Here is a 24,173-nt window from a genome sequence, read left to right on the forward strand (position 1 = left end):
CCCAGCTTCTCTATTTGGCCTTGTGAGTCTCTCCTCATCTCTAGGTCTCATCGCTGGAAATTGAGGGGGTTGGGCTAAAGCCACAGGCTGAGGTCTCTTCCTTCTCTGTTAGTTTTTGTTGGGGCCTTATCTTGGTGCATAGGGATATCCATCTATCTAGGGCTGCTGTGACAAAGTACCAAAAACGGAGTGGCTTGAAACAACAGACATGAATTATCTCACAGTTCTGGAGGCCAGAAATCCAAAATCGAGGTGTCCCATGGGGCCATGCTGTCTCGGGCAGCTCCAGGGCAGATTCCATCCTTACCTCCCCCGGCTTCTGGGGTTTGCCTTGGTGTTCCTGGGTTTGCATGTGACTGTCTTCTCCCTGGGTCTTCACATCCTCTTCCCTGTGTGCATGCCTGTCTCCCTGACCAAACTTCTGATTATTATAAGGACACCCACCAGTCATATTGGATTAGAGTCTCCATCCCCAGTGACTTCATTGGACTTCATTACCTCTGTAAAGACCCTGGCTCCAAATAACGCCACATTCTGAGGCACTGGGAGTTAGGACTTGAACAGATCTTTTGCGGGAGGGGATACAATTCAGTCCAAAACAGGGACTATGGTGAAGAACAGGTGATATTTGAAAGGCCCTATAATGACAGACCCATGAAGTATTGCATGCTAGCGGGTCTCACCACTGAGGTTCTACGATAAAGTTACAAGTCTGTAAAGATGCCATAATAACATATTGACAGTTATGTCATGGGAAAGTACATATTGCAATTTTACAGAGAAAAGTGAAGAGCATAACCCAAATGAGCTTCATAACCCAAATTACATTAAATTCATATTTAGGGCCGGGTGCAGTGGCTCATGCCTGTAATCCCAGCACTTTGGGAGGCCGAGGTGGGCGGATCATCTGAGGTCTAAAGTTTGAGATCAGCCTGACCAAGATGGAGAAACCCCGTCTCTACTAAAAATACAAAATTAGCCGGGCGTGGTGGCGCATGCCTGTAATCCCAGCTACTCAGGAGGCTGAGTCAGGAGAATCGCCTGAATTCCGGGAGGCGGAGGTTGCAGTGAGCCGAGATCGCTCCATTGCACTCCAGCCTGGGCAACAAAAAAAAAGCGAAACTCCATCTCAAAAAAAAAAAATTCATATTTAATCATTTCCTGTGATAATTAATATAGACAATCAAATACAGATTAAATCAAAAAGAAATCCAGGTTGTATTTTTGCTAAAATGGTACAACAAAAGTTTATTATTGTGCCACTGAAAATTTATAGAACATCATTAAGCACTAAGAACTCTTTCACATATTAAATACAAAGAACATGTATATATTAAACTTTCACAAAATGAGATTCACACCCCTTCTTAGGAACACAAGCATTCATTGCAGAAACAAGGCCACCTCATCTTTGCTCGTCATTACCAATAAGGTCCATCCATTCTTTTGTGTTTTAACCAGAACATTCATGGCCCAGCAGGCACTGCTTCAGTTCCTGACATGGTTTCTCAATGAACAGCGTCAGGGCCAGCCCAGTGACGAAGGTCAGCACACAGCGTCCAGAGAAAAGATAGAACTGGAGACAAAGTGGGCAGGGTGAACACAGTTTTACTCTGGGATTCCTACTGTGTTCAGATCTGACGTGTACCATCCTAGCTCTATGAAATGTATCTGTAGGACAATCAGTGCTACATATTAAAAATAAAATAAATAAAATAAAAGATATTATCCTGTGCTGAAGCCCTCCCTCTTTCTCCCACAACTAAAGCAAAGAACAATGAAGCTCTTAGAAAAAAAAAAAGCCTTCCATAAAAAAAAAGCCTTCCATAAAAGCAAATAGGATGCCTTGTTGCTCAAGAAGAGAACAAGCTATGGTACCATAACATACCAAAACAGAACTAGGAGCTGCGTGCTAACTCACCATGTTTGTGTCAGTGTAATGAATCAGTGTTTCCTGAAAGCCATTGTAAAGGATGATCAGAATCGGATGCACCAAGTAGCAAGCATAACTGATGCTGGACAGGAAACTCCAGATGTCCCAAGAAAGCACACGGTTCACCAGACCTGGAGGGAACAAGCACTGATGCATGAAGCCACAGCCTGTCTCTGGGCTGGTGAAGATGCCCCATTGTCCCATTGATGCTCCCGTTGCATTCTGCACCTAAGTCTGTGAACTTTTCCTAAGAAAGTCTTTATGCGTTATAATTTTAAGACAATGTACCAAACCAAAAACCACCTTTCCATTGCAAGAATTATGATAACACAAGAGAGACACATGGTTTCAGCCCCTGAGCATAAAACATTCCATGTATAAAACAAGGTATACATTCCTCATACTCACCTGGGTTCTGGATCAAGATGTAGCCACAGGGGGGCCTTGGGATAAGGCATTTAACATTGCCAGGCCTCCAACTCTTCATCTGTCAGTGAGAGCCTTGCATTTGATCACCCTTTAGGTGCCTTTCAGGACAAATATTCTGTAACTTGGTATATATTCTAGAACTGTGTTGTCCCAGGCAATAGCCCCTAGCCACTTGTGGCTATTTAACTTAATTAGAATTAGATACAATGAAAACTTCCTTTCTGAATAGGACTTATTGCTAACCCTATTTGGAATAAGGGTCTTTGCAGATGTCATTAAGATAAGGAACCAGAGATGAAATCATTCTGGATTAGGGTAGACCCTTACCCAGTGACAAATGTCCTTATAAGAGACAGAAAAGGAGTCACAAAAGCAGAGAAGAGATGCAAGGAAGAGAACCATGTGATGACGAAGACAGAGCCTGGAGTGAAGAGTCCACGAGCCAAGGAATGCCAAGGCTTGCCAGCAGCTACCAGAGGCTAGGAGAGGGGATGGGACAGATTCTCCCCCAGAAAATCCAGAGGGAACCAATCCTGCTGACACTTGGATTTTGAACAGCTAGCCTCCAGAACTGTGAGAGAATAAATTTCTGTTGTTTTAAGCCACAGAAATAAAACGTAACTTTTGTTTCTCCTCTGCCTCCTCCTCATTTAAAGTGCTCAGTAGTGCATCACAATTTGCTCATGATAAATCTCTGGAGCCATCCTAGACTCCTTTCATTCCAGACTCCATAGAGTGCTTCCAAAAATGTGTCTCAAATCAGACAACTGCTCCTCACCTCCATGGCTAACACCCTCATGAATCGTCCATTACCTCCTGTGTGGGCCTCCGTGGGAGCTTCCCGGTGGATCTGTTGGTCTCTGCTCTTGTTCTTGCCACCCTATAGTCCCCATACCACATCCAGAGTAATCTTTTAAAATCACATATCAGGGAGAAATGGGGCAGGGGGAGATATTGATCAAAGAGTACAAAGTTTCAGTTAAACTGTTGGAGTGAGTTTTAGCGATCTGTTGCACTGCATAGTGACCACAGTTAATAATAATGTACTGGGTATTTTTCAGTGGCTAAAAGAAAAGATTCTTAACATTCTCACCACAAAAAAAGAGATAACTTGGCGAAGTGACGCATATGTTAATTAACTTGATTTCATCTTTCTACTATGTATACATATACCAAAACGTCACGTTGTACTCCATAAATACGTACAGTTATTATTTGTCAAATTGAAAATAAATTGTACAAATCCACAAATCAAATCATGGGCTATGATCTGAATGTTTACATTCCCCCAAAATTCGTATGTTGAGATCCTAATCCCCAAGGCGATAGTATTAAGAGGTGGAGTCTTTGGAGAGGCAATTAGTTCACAAGGGCTGGGCCTTCAGGAATGGGATTAGTCCTCTTATAAAAGTGACCCCAGAGAGACCACTCTACCCTTCCACCATGTGAGGCCACATCTAGAAAGTTCCATCTAAGAACCAGAAAGCAGGCCTTCCCCAAACACTAAATCTGCTGGTGCCTTGATCTTAGATCTCCCAGCTCCAGAACTGTGAGATATAAATTTCTGTTGTTTTTAAGCCACCTCATTTATGGGATTTTTGTTATAGCAGCTGAAATGGACTAAGACTTCATGTGACGTGGCATTTAAAATAAAATCCAAACTCTTCCCATGGCCTTGAAAGCTCTGCCTAACCTGGGTCCTACCTTCCTCTCTAAGTTCCCTTCCCACCTCTCTCTCCCCCTTGACCCTTGATTCCTATCTCACTGGTCATTTTGCTCTTCCTCCAAGTCACTAAGCTCGTTCCAGTCTAGATACCTCTGCCTTCACATTCCATCTGCCCAGAATGCTTTCGTACCACATCTATGCAAATGTACCCCTAGTCCAGTTAGTTACTCACTAATCCCTGCTTTATCTTTATTTACTGTATTTTAACTTCCCCCGACCCCACTGTAATCTCTCACAAGGGCGGGATTTTTCTTGTCTATTGCTGTATCCCCAGATTCTAGAACAGTACCTGGCATAGAATAAGCGTTCAAGAAGTATTTTATGTAATTAAGTGAAAAAACACAGATGGACTTACAGACAAAAGACACATTTCCCCCAAGTGAAGGCTATAAAGGTAAACCACAATTTCACAGTAGAAAAAAACCAAGTAATTGTAGAAAAATGAAGTCAGCAAAGAACCCAGGCTCACACACATAAACCAGACACAAAAGAATGCGCCCTAAAGCAAATAATACCGTGTTCATGTTAACGAGCCACAAGTGATTCCAGCAACTATTCATCATATCATATTAATGTTGCTAAAGCGAATTTTATTGGCTTTATAGTTTTATGATTACTTCATAAATTTGCTTTGGCTTTCTGAATGCATGTGCTATAAACATAAAATTTTGTATCTAAGTTTATGTTTGTTCATGTTTAGGCAAAATTGGAACAAAAATAAGAGCATATAGTCAGGGTAACTTGAATCTATGTACCCAGGGGAAAAAAATGTATTGAATAAAAAAGAATACAAATAGGCCGGGCGCGGTGGCTCAAGCCTGTAATCCCAGCACTTTGGGAGGCCGAGACGGGCGGATCACGAGGTCAGGAGATCGAGACCATCCTGGCTAACACGGTGAAACCCCGTCTCTACTAAAAATACAAAAACTAGCCGGGCGAGGTGGCGGGCGCCTGTAGTCCCAGCTACTCCGGAGGCTGAGGCAGGAGAATGGCATAAACCCGGGAGGCAGAGCTTGCAGTGAGCTGAGATCCGGCCACTGCACTCCAGTCCGGGCGACAGAGCGAGACTCCGCCTCAAAAAAAAAAAAAAAAAAAAAAAAAAAAAAGAATACAAATAATTTGGGCCAACACCAAGAAGCCAAAAGAATTCTTATTTCTTTAGAATAGACCCACATATACTTAAGTTTGAGGACAAAAACTGTAGGTGACAGACCACCACTGAAGGACTTTAACTGAAGGAGTAATATGGTCAGATGACTCTGGCAGCTCAACAGAAGACAACTTTGAGCATAACAAGACCAGCATGGTCTACATTGCTACCAAGCAAAGATGGTTAAAGATTCACTGAATCATCAAGATCCCTTCTAGTCCTGAGAATCTCAACTAAACATTTCTTCTTATTCAAACTTCTTATTTTTTTTCTAAAGGTCATCAGCTAGAAACTTTTTTTTTTTTTTTTTGGAGATAGGGTCTCACTCTGTTGACTAGGCTAGAGTGCAGTGGCATGATCTCAGCTCACTGCAACCTCCGCCTCCCAGGTTCAAGCAATTCTCCTGCCTCAGCATCCCAAGGAGCTGAGATTACAAACGCGTGCTGCCATGCCCAGTTAATTTTTGTATTTTTAGTAGAGACGGGGTTTTGCCTCATTGCCCAGGCTGGTCTTGAAATCCCAGGCTCAAGCAATCCACCTGCCTCGGCCTCTCAGAGTGCTGGGATTACAGGTGTGAGCCAGGTAGACACATATTTTCCAAAAATGTATTTAAGCTATCACCTCCTACATTCACCTACTAATCAATCTTGATATCTTATAGATAGTTTTGGAGATACAAATCTAGGACATCAGGTGCCCCTACAGTTGTGGATTGGCTAATGACAACACACTTTTGAATGATAAATTGTTCAAGAATAAGCAAACTGGCTTGCTCATCACCTGGGTGACGAGATCGCACCCTTTCTCAGACTAATGACGGAGAGCATTGACTTGTTCCGCTGTAATAATAATGCTGCAGGCTGGGCGTGGTGGCTCACGCCTGTAATCCCAGCACTTTGGAAGGCCAAAGCAGGTGGATCACAAGGTCACGAGTTCGAGACCAGCCTGGCTAACATGGCAAAACCCCATCTCTACTGAAAATACAAAAATTAGCTGGGCGTGGTGGCAGGTGCCTGTAATCCCAGCTAATCAGGAGGCTAAGGCGGGAGAATCGCTTGAACCCGGGAGGTGGAGGTTGCTATGAGCCGAGATCGTGCCATTACACTCCAGCCTGGGTGACAAGAGCAATAGTCTGTCTCAAAAATAATAATAATAATAATGCAAATTTGTTTAATCTTCTAACTTAACCTAAGTCATTGCTCTCTAATATCATTTATGTTTACCAGTTATTTTTGATAAACAGCAGCACCTCTCACAGTAAAGAGGAATACTGTGATGTTTGCAACATTAGAAATGACCTGTGCCAGGCCACGGGGAGCAGTTGTTTATGAGGCTCTATGACAGCACAGGGACATGATCATGGGGTGAGGCGGCAGGGCTATGGTAATGTCTCCCAGAATTTCCCATAAATGCAAATACATCTGTCAGAAAGAACGCAGTCCATTTCCTCTTTAATATCACTTTTCCATATAAGGGAAAGCTTTTAAAATTAAAATATGAAAGATCATTAAGGCTCATTTTAAAATTAAAATATTAAAGAGCATCGCTATATTCAAATACTTCTAACATTTAGGAACCGTTTTAATTAACATCCGGGAGAAGTGCTATCACTTAGGCATGCAGAGCACTGGCTTTGGACTTGGTGCTGAGACCTGGGTTCATTTTCTAGTTCAACCACTCACCAGCTGTGGGACTTTCACTGTGTCGCTTTCTTTCCAGACACGGTTGTTCTCATTGCTAATTATAGGTCTTCTCCCAGGGGTGTGGTCAGTGCTACTGGGGATCTGGGTGATGTTTCCCACAAGGTCTAGTGTACACCATGTGCGCAGTCAGCTGGAATTGGTTATCACGCCACTGTGTTTCTCTTTCAATCATTACTTCCCACCACCTACCTTTGCTGAGGCTGACTAGCATGGGTTTACAGGCTAAGTTTAAACTCCTCCTGATGGGTTATTTCCCCAGAGTATGAAGTGGGTATGCCTCCCCCCAGATCCACTGCTCCTGTTCCAGGGCTTTGGGTAGCTTGAGGCCAGAACCTCTTCTGGGAGCTTCCTGCCAGCCTTGTCCTGTTGTTTGCTGACATCCCAAGCACACAGTTCCTACTTCTCGCCAAATAGAGAGGAGAGGGAGGAAAGCATCAGGTGACTTGGATACACCTTTCTAACCTGGAGAAGAGTCTTTTCCATTGAAGCCTTTTATCTGCTTGGCTCTCTGCATGTTGAAAGCCAACTCAGTTATCAAAGGGGATCTTGGCAAGCATTTAGTCTACACCTTCAGAGGGGGAAACCAAGGCTCAAGGTGCTGTGACTGGAAGTCTTGCTCCTAAGCACTAATGTTTTATTTTTTTCTCGTGACATTACTCTGCCTGAATTCACTTTGCCACTTCTAAACTAGCTTCATTGGAGGGGCTGCATCTTTTTCTTTCAGAATCCGCACTTGTGCATACATCCATGTAAAAATCTTATACTTAAATTCTTTGTCTTTTCCAAGGGTAGAGAGAAATTGATATTTTTGAATCAATATCAGTCATTCATCAACCACCCCAGAAATCAGAAGACCCTCTGGTACACTCCTTGTGTGTTCAGTTTGTCACCTTTAAAGGAACAGGGTGTGAACCCAACAGCAAAGCCCGGAGCCGCTTCCATACCTCCATATCCTCCCTGGCACGCAGAAAGGACCCAGCCCACGGCTGCCGCCCACAGGGTCCGGTGGAGGGCTTGGTAGAGAACTGCAGCTACTGGAAAGGAAGCAGAAGCGTCGTCCACCACGTATACCAGAGCGGCCACCGCAAATAGGGTGGCCAGGGAGCAGCTCCAGCCCAGCCGGACCTGCATCTGCAGGGAGAGGAGAGGCGGGGCCCAGCCCTTTTTAGCCATTGTATAATTCCCTCCTCCTACACAAACTTATTTTTTGGTGTTATTACTGTCACTTAGGTCTTTATTCGCAAACCTCAGTCAGTGCCTAGATTTAACTAAAATGGAAGGTTGTAATTTAAAAGGGGCGGCCAGGAGATCTTTGTGGTGACAGAGTTCACTACCTTGACTGTGGGGGCAGGGGTTGCACAAATTTGCACATGGGACAAAATTACCCGGAACCATACAGATGTGCGCAAATGAGTACGTGTAGAGTTGGTGGATCTGAGGTCTATTGTGCCAATGTCCATTTTCTGGCTGTGATCAGGTACCATAGTTATGTCACACGTTGCCTGCTGGGGAGCTGGAGCACACAGCACCTCTCTGTACTAGTTTTGCAACTTTTGGGGCATCTATGATCATTTCAAGATGGAAGTGAAAAGAAAATCAATAAGTACTGTTCTAACCCACTCCTAATCTCCCATTTTGTCCCTTAACCAAATTAAGGCTCCTTGATGGCTCTGCCTTCACCGTAAATGTGAGGGCCTCAGCGCACAGCCCCGGCCTGGGCAGCAGCCCAGTCAAGTGGAAGGAATGGGAGGATGAGAAGTCTTCAGCTCAAAGAATAGCCCCAAGAGTTAAATCCTAACACCTGACTCAGTTCAAGATCTTGACCTTGTATCACCTGACTTGATCTTTTTAGACCCAGACCTGTCTCCCAAGATGCTCTCTTGCTTCTCTGTGCTGTACTCAAGCTGCTGTGATGATGTCTACACTGCACTGAACCAACATCGGATCAGTCCACCATCTTGTCTCTGAGACCCGCTTAGGTCTCAGGTTCCTGGCTGCGGGAGAGGAAAGGTACATACTCAGGGGCACTCTACTCTTTTAGCCTGGGATCTCCCTCACCCCTTTGCTACTTCCCTGGCCCAAATGGGCCTGCAGTCTCTCAAAATGCATCTTGGGTATCATGTTCTGTTTCTGTACTTGTCTGCTTATCTTTATTATGGTGCATCCTGCCTTATCTCACTCTTGGCAGCTTCCTCCAGCTTAGACCCTGTGTCTTTATTTTCTAGCTCCTAAAGCTTTGAGTTTGGTCTACGCAACTGTTTGCATTGTTTCTCCAGGTTAACTTGGCTTGTGTTTTAGCTCCAGGCTTCCTGGTCCTGACCCTGGCCCTTGAAGTCATTCCCAAATGCTCTCTCTTCATGTTAAGTTTTGCCCTTTGCTGACACACATTTCCCCCTGTGCCCCCATGTAACCTGGACTATGTTGAAGCCTCTCTTTAATGGCACTCTGTTATAATCTACAACTGAATTATACATTTCCTGGAAAATATCGTAACTCCAACCGAAACAGAAAACAAAAAAAAATCACATAGCTTCTGTATATTCATTCCTTTCAGTAAAATCTTATCTCCTCTTCCTCCCATGGGCAACACAAGGTTTTCCAAGGACCAGGGTCTCTTCTCTGGAACATCTAGGTAAGGTACCCACAAAGCCTAGGCAAACAAAGGTAGGACCTGGCAGAGGGGTTTGGGGCAGGAGTTGTATCCTAATTCCTGGCCCTTCTTCCACTGAGAAGAAAATTCTCTTTCATTCATTCATGTGTTGAGTACTTTCAGTGAGTCAGGATCTCAGAACCAGATGCTGGTGATTCAGAGGTAAGACAAGTAGTGAACTCCAGGAGCTCACTGTCTATGGGGTGAATAAATGCTTTATCATGCGGTACAAACCAGGGCCCAGGAATGCACAGTGCACAGAGGAACCCAAAAGAAGGACACAGCCTGGCCTGGAGGGATAAGGAAAGACTTCCTGGAGTTGAAAACTCTAGGTGAGCCCTCTAGGCAAAACAGGAGTTAAGTCAGATGAAAGGGAGAGGTGAGTAGGGGGAAAGGGGGAAGAGGCAGATTCCAGACAGAGAAGGAGACATGAGCAACTGCACAGATGCCAGGAACAGCTTGTGTGTGTCAGTGGTGGCAGTCAAGGGCACTGTGAGCAGGTTGGTATCACTGACGTGCAAAGGGCAAGGCAGAGAGTGGTGAGAGAGATGATGCTAGAGAGACAGGCAGAGTGATGTCATGGGAACTCTGAAGGCCTTGTTGAACAGATCGAGCCTTATCATGGATGTCAAAGGAAGTCATTGAAAGATTTTGCACCGTTCAAGGGTATAGCCAAGGTGGTGTCTCACATAGATCACCATCTATTTAAGACATTTAACTGAGCATGAAGAGGGAGCATTTGGGAATGACTTCAAGGGCCAGGGTCAAATCTACTCATCAAGAGTAGAGTTGAGATCAATAAGACTGGAGGCAAGGAAACAAGTGACAACATCCAGGCAAGAGATGAGAAAAGCTTTAAGGTCAGTTCAAAAGGCTGAGAGAGGATGGCAGGAGAAACCATCGGCAGGGTGTAGGGAATGATTGACTGAGAGCAGTGATCAGTGAGGAGGAGGCATCCGAGATGAACCCAGGTTTCCAGCTTGAGTAATGAGATTGGATGGTGAACCAGAATGATTGCCCACAAAGGAGCCAGAGAAGAAAATGAGTGTTGGGGTACATCTGGAAAAGCAAAGTAACAGCTTCTTCCCCTCTAGACACTTCATGTCCTGATTCCCAGACGCAACCATCAAATCTGACCAAGAATCTTGTGTATAGAAACCATTGAGCGTGTGCTGTTAAAAATCCAACCCAACTCAGTATCCTCTTCCAGAAGAGAGTCTTGCAATTGTAATCTCACTGGGTAGTTTTCTCACATTGGTGGTTTCTTTGGGTCAGTACCAAGGCTCCTACTGATGGGACCACGCTGGGTACCAAATCTGGAGCATCATAAGGAGAGCTCAGTGAAGAAAGCAGAGATTCAAGCTTTGGCAGGAAGATAAAGGCCTTCTTATCTTTAAAAAAAAAAAAAAAAAAATGAAGACGGGGGTCTCAACATATTACCTGAGCTGGTCCTGAACTGGACTCAAGGGATCCTCCTGCCTCAGCCTCCTAAAGTGCTGAGATTACAGGTGTTAACCACTGCACCTGGCCAATTCATTCTTATTCTTTAGCATGGAGAGACATCAATAACACTCTACAGCACAATACAGTACCCAGCAGGCTGACTCCTTCATCCACAGCTTTGGAAGAGCCTGGCCAGGTGGGCCACACAGTCCCAGCCAGACCCATGCCCATAAAGTGAGGCACGGGAAATCATACCTTGGTTCTGAGAATGTTTTCCTGGTTGTTTTGGTGCATGTAAATGCTCAGAAAGAGGCCCACGAGAAATGGCCCGAATCGGCAGTAGGGCTTTGTGTAGTACTCCACAAAATACAATACAGTAGCCTCTTCACTGAAAAATACAAGGAAATAAGGCAAAATGTTATGTTTAATCTGGACATGGCAAAGGGAATCCAAATCCCTGAGATGGCCATTGGGATAATCAGCAAGCCCAAAGGTACATTTAGGGCACACTTGTTCATTTCCTCAGTCATGGTGTGCAAACAGTGACCTCATGGTCCCGTCTCAGCCAAAGCTGTCTTGTTTAGGTTCCAAATTCCCTCAGGCCCCTCCACCGCAGATCCCAAGGAAATATGATGAGTGTGTTCATTTTAAATAGCTGTGTCTGGTGGCCAATATGTCAGAATGCTCTAAAAATGTAGCACCCAGATGTGAACTCAAGGGTCCCAAGGACAGAGACTGTCCTGAGAGAGAAGTGATGAGAGGTCCAGGCCAGGCCTTTAAAAGGATACCAAAAACTATTCTTTGAAGCTGTGTTTTTCAAGGTATGGTCCCTTGACATCAACAGCTGCATCAGGCCAGGCATGGTGGCTCACACATGTAATCCCAGCACTTTGGGAAGCCGAGGCATGAGGATCGCTTGAGCCCAGGAGTTTGAGACCAATCTGGGCAACATAGGGAGACCCCATCTCTACAAAAAAAAAAAAAAAATTAGCCGGGCCTGGTGGCACATGCCTACAGTCCCAGCTTCTCAGGAGGCTGAAGCAGGAGGTTCGCTTGAGCTCAGGAGGTTGAGGCTGCAGTGAGCTGTGATCATGCCACTGTGCTCCAGCTTGGGTGACAGAGTGAGACTCTGTTGCAATAGAATAAAAAACACACAAACAAAAACAAAACACCTGCATTACCTGAGAACTTCTTAGGAACCCAGATACCTTGGCCCCACCCAGACCTACTGGCAGTGGACCAGTAGGTCCACTGTGTGTTAAGAAGCCCTCCAGGTGACCCTGGCCCCCTCAAGGCTGAGAAGCATTGCCTAAACAGTGCCCTTCACAGGAGACGTCCAGGTTATACCCAAGACCATGGAATCATCATCTCTGCACGTGGGACCCAGGGACTAGAAATTTTAAAACTCTCCTGAGCTTCCCAAATGCAGATTGAGAACCCCTGCTCTAAATTCATCACCATTAAAATTATCACCGTTCCCCACTGAAGCTAGACACACTCTCAGCACCTAACTGCCCATGCAGGAACCACTGGAGGAAGGGAAGGTGTTTGAGGACTAGACGTATGGTTCTTCGACTGTGGCTGCACATTTGAATACCCTGGGAGTGCTTACAAAAGTCAGCTGCCTGGGCCCCATGCCCAGAGATTCTGATTCAATTGTTTGGAGGTGGGGCTGGAAGCATCAGTGGATTTAGAAGCTCCCAAGTGACTCTAATATATGGCCAGGGTTGGAAAACACTGGACTAGACATGAGTGAGCCTCCTCCTCAATCACTTGGCCATGGCATGATACGGGAAGGGCATGATAGTCTCCTGGTCAGGAGGCTTGGGATGTCATCATCGATTCATTCATTTATTCTCACATGCCACCCACTCACAGATTCACATGGAGCATTCATGTGCCAGGAACTGTTCTGGCCATTTTATTTTGGAAGGTCGGCAAAGGCTGCTCTGAGAAGGTGACATTTGCACAGACACCTGAAAGATGTGAAGGAGAAAGCCCTGCCAAGATCTTAGATTTTAACAGAAGAGTAATTCAGACTGAACAGCAAGTGCTAAGGCCCCGGGTTGGAGGGGGGGGAAGGGGGTTCGGGGAGCATGCTTGGTGTGGCTGGTCCAGTGTCAGTAGGTAGGAGGGTGACCAATGAGGCCACTGGAGGAATTCGAGCAGATGACTGACGTGATCTGATTTTCATTTGTGTCACTGCATTGAGAAAAGATTATCAGGTAATCATACCAGTCTTTCCTGTGTCATTGTCATACATGCCTCATTGGGGAGGCGAAATAGCACTGTGGATTGGCTCCTAGGTTCAAATCACATTGTGCCACCTACTAGTTGTGTGACCTTGAAGAGGTAGGTTCAGTCTCTCCATCCAACAGAGCCACCAAGCAGCAATTGGCTGCTGGAGGAGAAACATAGTAGAGCCACATGGGGGCGCTCCTTTCCTTTGAGAAGCGTTTCAGTGGGCAACGTGAGTTCAGAGAGGACCTACCAGTGTAGGTTGAAAGGTTCAGAAGTTTGGAAGCAAGAAGACAATCAGCTTTCCCATCCAGACCGAAAGTTTCATACTCACTTTTTCCGTGAACCAAAGGGCACAGGGTGAGCAGCCTGGCATTCAGCAGCCCTCCCCGAGAAGTCCTGGCCAGAGAGGGGCAGGCTGGGGAACCACCTTACCTGGCTTCTGATGGAGCCACCACAGGAAGTTTATATGCCAGTGTGATCAGAGCAGTGGCTGTGAAAGATGCCAAGAACAGCATGGCTCCAAGGAGGATGAGGATTTGTGTACTCCTGCAAAGAAGAGAGGACACAGAGAGGAGTGCCCTTCAGTTTCTTGCCCCACAGATGCACTTCCTGTGGCACAAAAGGCTGGAAATCCTGACTGTCAGAGGAACTTCCTGCTGGACCTGCTTTTGAGAGGCTGATGAGGGGCAGGGAGAGCTGGGCTGGGGCTGGAGGACCTGAGGCAGCCTCGGTCTTGACCATCCATTAGCCGTGCCACACAGGGCAGAGCCTTGAACTTGAGTTTCCTGGTCTAGACAGGAACAGTAATCACATCGTTGCCTGACCACCCTGAGGCTTACCGTGCAGCTCAAAAGGAGTCCATGCCTGGGAATGCCCCTTGTCACCTATGAAACACGATATGGATGCAAGTGGTGGTGGGTTTGGGAGAGAGGACTGTCAAAGACAGGATGGGACACAGGGTGGACCCACTCCAAGCACAGGGGAGAGAGGATGGAGAAGGAGGATGGTATGGTTTGGATCTTTGTCCCTGCCCAAATCTCATGTGGAATTGTAATCCCCAGTGTTGGAAGTGGGGCCTGATAGGAGGTGACTGGATCATGGGGGTGGATTTCCCCCTTGCTGTTCTTGTGATAGTGAGTGAATTCTCATGAGATCTGGTTGTTTAAAAGTATGTAGCGGCCGGGCGCGGTGGCTCAAGCCTGTAATCCCAGCACTTTGGGAGGCCGAGACGGGCGGATCACGAGGTCAGGAGATCGAGACCATCCTGGCTAACACGGTGAAACCCCGTCTCTACTAAAAGTACAAAAAACTAGCCGGGCGAGGTGGCGGGCGCCTGTAGTCCCAGCTACTCCGGAGGCTGAGGCAGGAGAATGGCGTAAACCCGGGAGGCGGAGCTTGCAGTGAGCTGAGATCTGGCCACTGCACTCCAGCTCGGGCGACAGAGCAAGACTCCGTCTCAAAAGAAAAAAAAAAAAAAAAAAAAAAAAGAAAAAGTATGTAGCACCTCCCCACTTTGCTCTCTTCCTCTTGCTCCCACCATATAAGATGTGCCTGCTTCCCATTCTGCCCTGATTGTAAGTTTCCTGAGGCCTCCCCAGAAGCAGAAGCCTGTACAGCCTGCAGAACCATGAGTCAATTAAACCTCTTTTCTTTATAAATTACCCGGTCTCGGGTAGTTCTTTATAGCAGTGTGAAAATAGACTAATACAGAGGGGGAAACAGGCATGCCTTCAACTGAGGAGCAGAGCCTGAGACAAATGTCTGGGTGCAGGTAGTTCACGTGGGAGTAGGAATAAGGGATAGGGTAGGAGAATAGGGAAGCAGGGAAAAACCAATACCAGGATGTGCTATCAAGGTAGCCAATGCTCAATTCTTCCAGAATGTTCCACAGGGCCTTATGAAATGTACCTTAAAACTGTCCTGTGAGATGAAAGAGAGAAGCATTTTCCTACTGTCTTCTGTCTCACATGGGTTAAGGATGGTCCCACACAAATTAATTCCTCCACATTTTGGGATCGTGCATGTATAAAACTAGGATGTTCCCTGAAGCACCCAGAGTGAGGCGCTGTCTGGTTGTACCTGCTCGGAAGTGTGAGGGTTGGGATTTTGAGGATCTACAGTGGTGTGGAACAAATGCCAAACACAGGTGCAAGATCATCCAGGCACAGCCTGACCTGGAAAATGCCTTTGACAATGCAATTCTGCTAGTGGAAGTTGCCATGACTGTTCATGATGAAGGGATGAGATAGATACTATTCAGTTATCACCACAGTGATACAGGGAGAAAATTATTTTCAGCCAGAGTACCAATGTTAGTATAATGTTTGGAAAGAAGGATGAATTCTACCTCCATGGTGCTATGATTGATTAGTAATGTCTGCTATGAGGGTAGGCAGGTGGTTATGGTAATAATGCTGTATGTATATTTACTGTGACTTCTGCCAGACCCCTTAGCTCTTCGCTCCTTGAATTACTGAGCTCCAGAAAGACCTGATTCCACTGGCATTCCATGGAATTATATTCTCTAAAGGAAGAAAAGCCCTACTTTTATACTTCCCTCCACTTATAAGCTAAATCTTGTTGCCTAGTCACAAGCTAGGACAGTGTGGGCTTTCAGCTGAAGGACTGAAATTCACCTTCCACCACAGCCTTTAGGAAAGATGTTGACACTGGGGCCAGGGCTCCTCAGTCATAAGGACACTCACATGGGTTCCCAGGCAAGTCTAGAGTGGGCAGGCATAAGAACTCAGTGTCCTAGGTAAGTGGTAGTCAGGCCATCCAATAAAAACCCACAGCCACCCAAGTAAACATGTGTTTAACTCCCTGGGGGACTTAAGCCCAGTCCCTGGCACCTACTTCCAAGATCAGTATCTCCACCACAGAGTCCACAAGTCTCTTCCAGCTAGCACCATGTCAACAAAACTCATACATCTTCCTGACATTGAATGTTATGGGCTGAATTATGTCCCCAACAAAGTCCTATCTTGAAATCCTAACCCCCAGTAATTCAGAATGTGACTGTATTTGAAGATGGAGTCTTATTTTATTTTATTTTTTTTTGAGACGGAGTCTCACTCTGTCGCCCAGGCTGGAGTGCAGTGGCCAGATCTCAGCTCACTGCAAGCTCCGCCTCCCGGGTTTACGCCATTCTTCTGTCTCAGCCTCCGGAGTAGCTGGGACTACAGGCGCCCGCCACCTCGCCTGGCTAGTTTTTTTGTATTTTTTAGTAGAGACGGGGTTTCACCGTGTTAGCCAGGATGGTCTCGATCTCCTGACCTCGTGATCCACCCGTCTCGACCTCCCAAAGTGCTGGGATTACAGGCTTGAGCCACCGCGCCCAGCCTAAAGATGGAGTCTTTAAAGCAATAATTCACATTAAATGAGGTCATTGGGGTGGGTCTTAATCCAATATGACTGTGTCCTTAAAAGAAGAGGAAACTTGGAAACAGAAGGAAGAACATGTAAAGACTCAGATGTTTTGTTTTATTATTAATATTCCACTCTGACAACAGTTAAATTGGATGACTAGAGGACTGAATATTGATGTTCCCTCTAAGGAAAGTGATTTATCATTATGATTCAAGAGCGCAAAAGACATTCATGCCCTTTGACCTAGTAATTCCCCTCAAAGATATATATTATAAAGAAACATCAAAGTTGGAGACAAATCCAGGCACTGATAAATATTTCCATGAAAATATTTATCAAACCATTATTTATAAAAGCATAACATTGGAATAATCCCAGTATTAAACAATAGAAGGTATACATAAATTATATATTTAATTCATGGAATGGAATGTTATGCAGACATTTAAATTATGTTGCTTTAAAAATAAAATAATATAGGGAAATGCGTGTGTCATAAAACTATTGAAAGAAAGATACTAAGGTGTATATACAGAATGCTTTCCTGTATCAAAAGCTGGGCAGAGCCTGGGCAACATAGCAAGACTTCATCTCTTTAGAGAAGTTAAAAAATTAGCAAAGTGCAGTGGTTCATGCCTGTAAGTCCCAATCACTTGAGAGATTGAGGCAGGAGGGTTGTTTGAGCCCAGGAGTTGGAGGCTGCAGTGAGCTATGATGGCACCACCTCACTATAGCAGCCTGGGTGACAGAGTGAGACTCTCATCTCTTAAAAAAAAAAAAAAAAAAAAAAAACTGGGCAGAAAAAATATCAGAAGGATAAGCCCCAAAATATTAGCAGCAAATTCTCCTTCCCTTGACTGACAAAGTGGAACTGGGGTGATTCCCCCCGCCTTAACTCCTAATATTTTCCAATATTTCTCAAATTGAACATATATTTTAACAGAAAAGAACAATAAATTTTTTAAATATGGCATGAATAAGCCACAACTATAAGTCTCTCCATGAATTATTGAGGCCTTGAGGTGTTTCTAAAACTAACAAAAATTAAGCTGATAAATATCCAATGTGGGAAAGCCGGTGCAGCGATACATTGCTGAGGGTGTTGTAAATTACTTCACTCTTTCTGGAGAGCAATCTCACAATATGTGACAAGTGCCACAAAATTGTTCCTACCCTTTGACCTAGCAATTCCACTTGGAAGTCTGCCCCCATGGAATTAACTAAGAGAAAAAGTAGTGTGTTCAAAGGCATGCATTGCAGTGACGTTTATGATCATGAAAAATTGGCCACAATCTAGACACCCAACCATAAAAATGGTAGATAAACCCTAAAACTGACAAGTATGCAGGTTATGTCAATATGTGGCAATGTTTATAAGAACAGTGAAAAGCTGAGCACTAGATATTACATGCACACAATGATCGTGACTCTGCAAAACACACACTGACTGGCGTAGGATCGATGCTGGAGGAGAATGCGGAAGAAGGGCAAACAGTAGAGGATTTGGTATTTACTCTTCTGTAAAGTTAGTTTCCTACATTTTAAAAAGCGGCTCTGCACAGAACTGGGACACTTTCTGAGGGTTTTGTGAAAGAGGCCACATGAGGAGAAAAGCTTGTCCCAATCAGACTCACTTTGCGTGGATGAAGATAATCACTGGTGTGGTGAGGTGGAACTGGAAGTCATTGGCAAGGTACCAGGTCCAGCCATTGCACTGAAAAGAGAGCAGCAAATTCACTCTTCCTTCATTTACCAGTTCTGCTCCACACTCTCCACCTGCCTGGACTAGGAGGCAGAATTCAGTAGGTGGGTGGGGCGAATTTCCATGGGAAGACAAAGGAAACTGAGTTAGAGATACTCATATTTCACATCCCTCATCTTGAGCCTTCTACCAAGCCTGGATGGCAGGTATTATTGCTGCCATTTTACAAAATGGAGATTCAGACACATTTTCTCTTTGGTTTAAAAAGGAAAAATGATCTTAGCCCATCTCCTAGGATAGTTGCGGGACGTGAACTCTGTCACGTTACAGGAGTGTAAGAGTTTCTCCTCATTATGGTGCAGTTGGAAGTCAGAGGGGTCAGCGTTTTTCTCTTTTCCTTGACGCTCCCCATGCCCCAACCCTAGGTGGAAAGAACAAGTTCATTTAGAACCAGGGCTTGGCTCCAGATGATGTTTTGTGGAGAACCCCAGAGTTCCCATGGATGACTGACGTGGGATCACCTGGCCAAAATGAGTTCCACAGACGGTCTGTGCTTGTGCCAGATGAGATGGTTAGCAGTATTTTTTTCTTCAGTGTGAGGAAGTCCCTGGGGGCAAGCAATTCTCTCCAAAGGGCCCTGGCACTTCTGCTTTCAAGGATCTAAGGTGGGCTGTACCTCAGAAAGGCCACTGGCTGGTATCCTTGCCACCGCTTCCTGCAAATGGCCCAAATCAGTTTGACTGGGGAAAACAGCCCAGAGTATCCCCCAGGGACCCCATCACAGCCAGGCGGGCCCCACCTGCGGGCACGTAGATGGTGATGCAACCTGTCCATATGGCTGGGCCTTTGCAAACGGAAGGCAGCCATCTAGTTAGTGAGTTGCTATATGCAATGATTAGGGCCCTGCTACGCTTTAGCGATTCCGTTTTCAGCCTTGATTTCAAGGCATATGTGGAACTGGTGATATAATTTCATTACAGCTATTTCACTTTCACTTGCTTCAAATTCATTATGAGGAAACTGGGGCTTTGGAGAAGCCAAGACATACACAGATCTTGTTGCTCCAAAGCAACTCGGTCAGGTCTACTTTGAACTTGAGTAGAATCCAACATAGTCAGGGTGTGATGCAATGTCCCATTGCAGTATAGACTCAACAGACGGAGGTGAGGAATTTGTCCTTTCCCGGATGGGCAACATGGGCTGGCACAGGAACAGTGATAGGGCCGGGTCAGCTGCCTCCGGGACATGTGCCAGGATGACTGGCCCCTTGCTGGCCACTGCTATGCCCCCCTCCCTCTGCTGTTCACAGCGGCTGCCCCCTGCATAGTCTGGCAGGGTTACACCCACCCCATGACCAGAAGCCATCCCCCACTCACACAGCCCACCTTCCTACAGCATCACCAGTACTCTAGAGAAAACACCAGAATCAGGTTGGCCCTTGGAAAGTTCAGCACACCGCCTGAAGAAATGAGGCGCCAGGTTTGCACGCTTCTGCCTTTCCAAAGCCAGCAACTGGAGACTCACCGCATTCTTGACCGACACAAAGTTATTTAGCAGCAGCAGATTTGTCCACCATGCTTGCTGGCAGTTATCCCAGTGGAATTTGGGCACTTCCCAGACAGGTCCCCAGGGAACAAGAGAGAACAGTCCAACCAACAAGCACACTGAATACAGGTGAAGAGGCTGCAACCTGGCGGGAGAGAGCCGGGAGAAAGAAGGTGACTTTCCACTGGGGTCCCTCCAGTCCCCTCAGTGGGCACGTGGCAGGTGGGGCATAAGGTGCTCTAAAACAGATTGTACTGTGGGCAGCTGCCACCCAGCCACACCTCAAATGCTCAAGCATCCACAAGTTCAAGATCACTTGCTGAGCACCGATCATGTACTAGCTCAGGTGCTACAGCTGCAAAAATACTGCTATTTATTTATTTTTCTTTAGAGACAGGGTCTCACTCACTACAGCCCTGACTTCCACCTCCTGGGCTCAAGCAATCCTCTCACCTCAACCTCCCAAGTAGCTAGAACTGCAGGCGCATGCCACCACGTTCCACTAAAAATACTGTTATTTATTGAGCGAGTCATATAGGCGAACCACTGTGGGAGGAGCCTGCTAGAGATTTCTAAACCTCAGAACAATCCTGCAAGGTAGCTGTGACCTCCATTTTATGAAGAAATTATAGCTAAGAGAAGTTAGGGTGACTTACCCAAGGCCACCAATCATAGAGCAGTAGACACTGGTTCATGTACTTTCCACATGGCCTCACAAGATGAAAAACTCTTTCTCCCTTCCCTCCCTCCCTCCCTTGCTTCATTTCTCCCCTCCTTCACCCCCTACCTCCTCCAAGCAAGATCTGAAGCAGCTACAAAGGGGAAGAATCAGGAGTAAGGTGTCTAGACCAGCACTGTTCAATAGAAACAGGATGCAAGCACAGCTGCCCCCAATTTTACACTTTCCAGTAGCCACAACTTAAAAGGTAAAAAGAAATAGGTACAACTCATTTTACTATTATTTATTTAGACCAATATATCCAAAATATTATCACTACAAACATGTACCCAATATGAAACATTGTTAAGAAGCTATTTGACATTCTTTTCCCTTTTACTGAGTCTTCAGAGTCCAATGTGGGCTTTGCACACATAGCACATCTCAATTGGCCACTTACCTGGTGGCTATTTGCTGGACAGTGTGGGTTTAGAGTTTAGAAGTAAGATTGCAGCCTGGAGACGCATACAATTCTGGCATGGATTCTGGATGGGCTGGGCTCAGAGCCCTCTTCTAAAAGAATATAACTAAAAATCCCGGGTGGTTTTGGCTCAACTAGGGCATAACAACGGCCCAGCAGTACCTCCAAACATCTGGGTGAGAGGAGGGGGTGCTGGGGTGGCGTTGACAGATGGGAACTGGCAGGACTTGGAGCGTCTCCACTTAGAGGCGCACCCCCAGCAGAGAGGGGCTCAGCACCAAGCCTCTGGTCTGCACCCGGGGATGGAGACCATTGATTCCCCTCTTCTCCCCACAATGACAGCGTCCTACATAGAGAGTGTCTGGTGGGTGGGAGGGTGGTAAGCATTCAAGGACAGGGAGTGGAATTGTTGATCAATGTGATAGAGAAAAGGCAGGCAACTCTGTCAAGACACAGCTTCCCAGATCAGCTCGCCTGCAAGTTTGCTCAGGCGACAACCTCCCTGGGTCCTAGGCACTGGGTCCTGCCATGTTTGCCATCTGACCGTGCTGCCCTGCAGCTGCCCCTACAAGCCTCCGGCCTCGCCTTTCTGATCATCCTTCTCACCATCTGTCGCCTCCCCTCCCTGGGGAAAGTAGTCAGCGCTGCTCCCTTCAGAAGCAGAGCAGAAGGGAGCATTCCCCTGCCCCCCACTCCAGGCAGCATCCCTCACCTCTGCCAAGTCCCCCTCCCCCAGGTGCTTGTTAAAATGCAGACTTGGAGTCTGCAGGCTGTTGGGTGGGCCACGCCTTGAGTATCAAGCTTGTCTAAACTTTTCACACTGAGAAAATCATGTAATGTCTCCTCTTTCCTCTCATCTAAAAGGGAAATGAGGGTTTCTGCTTTCTAAGATTTTTTGAAAATCTAATGAGATAAACAAGAAAACAGTTTGAAACATCTAAACCACCCTAAAATGCACACGTGCTACATTTTTGTCCAAGTTTCCAAGAGAATAAAAGTCAAAGTGGGTTTTCAAAGATTAAAATGTGGGATACTGGCCAGTGTGGTGGAGGGGTGAGAAGCAGGGATTCTCATACCTGGTGGGTGGGAAGGTAAATTGGAAAATGCACATTAAGATGTTAAATGCCGGCCGGGTGCGGTGGCTCAAGCCTGTAATCCCAGCACTTTGGGTGGCCGAGACGGGCGGATCACGAGGTCAGGAGATCGAGACCATCCTGGCTAACATGGTGAAACCCCGTCTCTACTAAAAATACAAAAACTAGCTGGGCGAGGTGGCGGGCGCCTGTAGTCTCAGCTGCTTGGGAGGCTGAGGCAGGAGAATGGCGTAAACCCGGGAGGTGGAGCTTGCAGTGAGCTGAGATCCGGCCACTGCACTCCAGTCCGGGCGACAGAGCAAGACTCCCCGCCTCAAAAAAAAAAAAAAAAAAAAAAAGATGTTAAATGCCCAAAACCCCTAATTCCACTTGTAGGCATTTAGCCCACAAACATGTCTACACAAGTGCACAAAAATATATACAGATTGCCCCACTGTCTAAGACAGCAAAGAATTACCTCCATGCCACTAATGGGGACAGGTTAAATACGTACTGGTACACCCTACTGTGCCATACTGATAACCTTTAACATCAGGGATGTGGGTCCTTGTGTGCTAATAGAGAAATAGGCCAATCTGTATTAGAAATGAAAACATCACATGCAAACAGTGAAGTACACAGTGCAATCCTATGCGTGCAGGAGAAGAACAGTGCTTATACACACATGGAAAGTTTCTGCAAGAATTCCTAAGAAACTTAAATACAGGTGTCCTGCGGGGAGTGAGACTGGAAGGGGGACCGTTTATTTTAGCTATAACCTTGTGTTATAGTTAGACATTTTTATCACAAGTTATAAAAAAACACCCTAATTTTTAAAATGTACCTGCTAGTTGACATAACCAGGCAGTTCTACGGTTCTAGAGCTTTACTCTCTTCCTTTCCTGTTAGATAATCTCTGTCCTGACTTACCCCTAGAAGTTAAGTTTGGGGATTTTCTTATCACTTGCAATAGCTCCCAAAAGGTCTCCCCCTATCTGGCCCCTACAGCCATTCTCTGTCCTGCAGCCAGAGTGAGTCTTGCAAGATGTAAAACTCCCCATGCCACTCCCTTGCTGGGATCCTTCAAAGCTTTCTGTCTCAGAACGACAGGGAGTGTCCTTAGGGCAGCCCCCGCCCATCTCTGACCTCATTCCTCCCACTGTCCATGTGGCTCGCTTCACTCCACAGAGCACCTTTGGGCTCTTTGAGGCTCTTCAGACACTGCGGCGCCCCTCCTTTCCCAGGACCTTTGTGATTCCGTTTTCCGGGAATGGACCATTCTTCCCCCACAGGATTTTCTTTGCTTAGAACATTCCTTTACTTTCTTCTAGGCTCTGGCTAAAAGTCACGTCCCATGACTGCCCTTCCAGAGAAAGCCTCCACCTTGCTTACTTCTATTGATTGATTGATTGATTGACTGATTGCTTGCTTGAGGTAAAGTCTCATTCTGTCACCCAGGCTGGAAGGCAGTGATGCAATCACAGCTCACTGAAGCGTCCACCTCCTGGGCTCAAGCCATCCTCCCGCCTCAGCCTCCCAAGGAGCTGGGACGACAGGCACGCATCACCACACTGGGCTAATTTTGTGTATGTTTTGTAGAGACGAGGTCTCACTATGTTGGCCAGGCTGGTCTCAAACTCCAGAGCTCGAGGCATCGTCCCACCTTTGCCTCCCGAAGTGCTGGGATTGTGAGGCCTGAGCCACTGCAGCCGCCTCTTCTCCAACTGATCACTTTGCAGCAGCCATCCTCCCTGGCCTAGCATACATTTATTTGCATGCTGCAACTTCAAATTGCATATTCATTTATTTATTGTCTGCCTCTATTCACTGGAATGTAACCTGCGGGCTGGAAGGCACCTTTGCATGGCTTATTAAACCTCTATTCTCAGGGCTTAGGACAGTGCCTGGCACAAAATCGGCCTCCAGTGAACACAGAATGAGTGAGTAAACAGATGGTCTGACCCCCATCCTCCTGGAGATAAGCAGACAAGTGATAAGTGCTAACCAGGTAGCATCAGTGAGATACCAGCACACGTGAGAACCTCAAAATGGCCAGGAGCATGACTCTTT

General features: G+C 46.1%; 1 protein-coding gene across 1 annotated transcript in view; it reads right to left on the bottom strand.

The window, feature by feature from the left end:
* Window positions 1–1,148: 1,148 nt before the first annotated feature.
* The window catches only part of LOC111546837 (O-acyltransferase like protein), a 78,891-nt gene continuing 55,866 nt past the window's right edge, over window positions 1,149–24,173 (bottom strand). The window contains exons 10-16 of the mRNA XM_023218307.1: window positions 19,871–20,036; window positions 18,279–18,358; window positions 13,708–13,821; window positions 11,290–11,422; window positions 7,886–8,072; window positions 1,922–2,064; window positions 1,149–1,576 (exon numbers count right to left, since the gene is read on the bottom strand). Coding sequence (XP_023074075.1) covers window positions 1,454–1,576; window positions 1,922–2,064; window positions 7,886–8,072; window positions 11,290–11,422; window positions 13,708–13,821; window positions 18,279–18,358; window positions 19,871–20,036 — 946 coding nt within the window. The 3' untranslated portion in view covers window positions 1,149–1,453. The remainder of the gene's footprint in view (window positions 1,577–1,921; window positions 2,065–7,885; window positions 8,073–11,289; window positions 11,423–13,707; window positions 13,822–18,278; window positions 18,359–19,870; window positions 20,037–24,173) is intronic.

The sequence above is a fragment of the Piliocolobus tephrosceles genome, chromosome 18 (assembly GCF_002776525.5).
Source record: "Piliocolobus tephrosceles isolate RC106 chromosome 18, ASM277652v3, whole genome shotgun sequence".
Lineage (NCBI taxonomy): Eukaryota > Metazoa > Chordata > Mammalia > Primates > Cercopithecidae > Piliocolobus > Piliocolobus tephrosceles.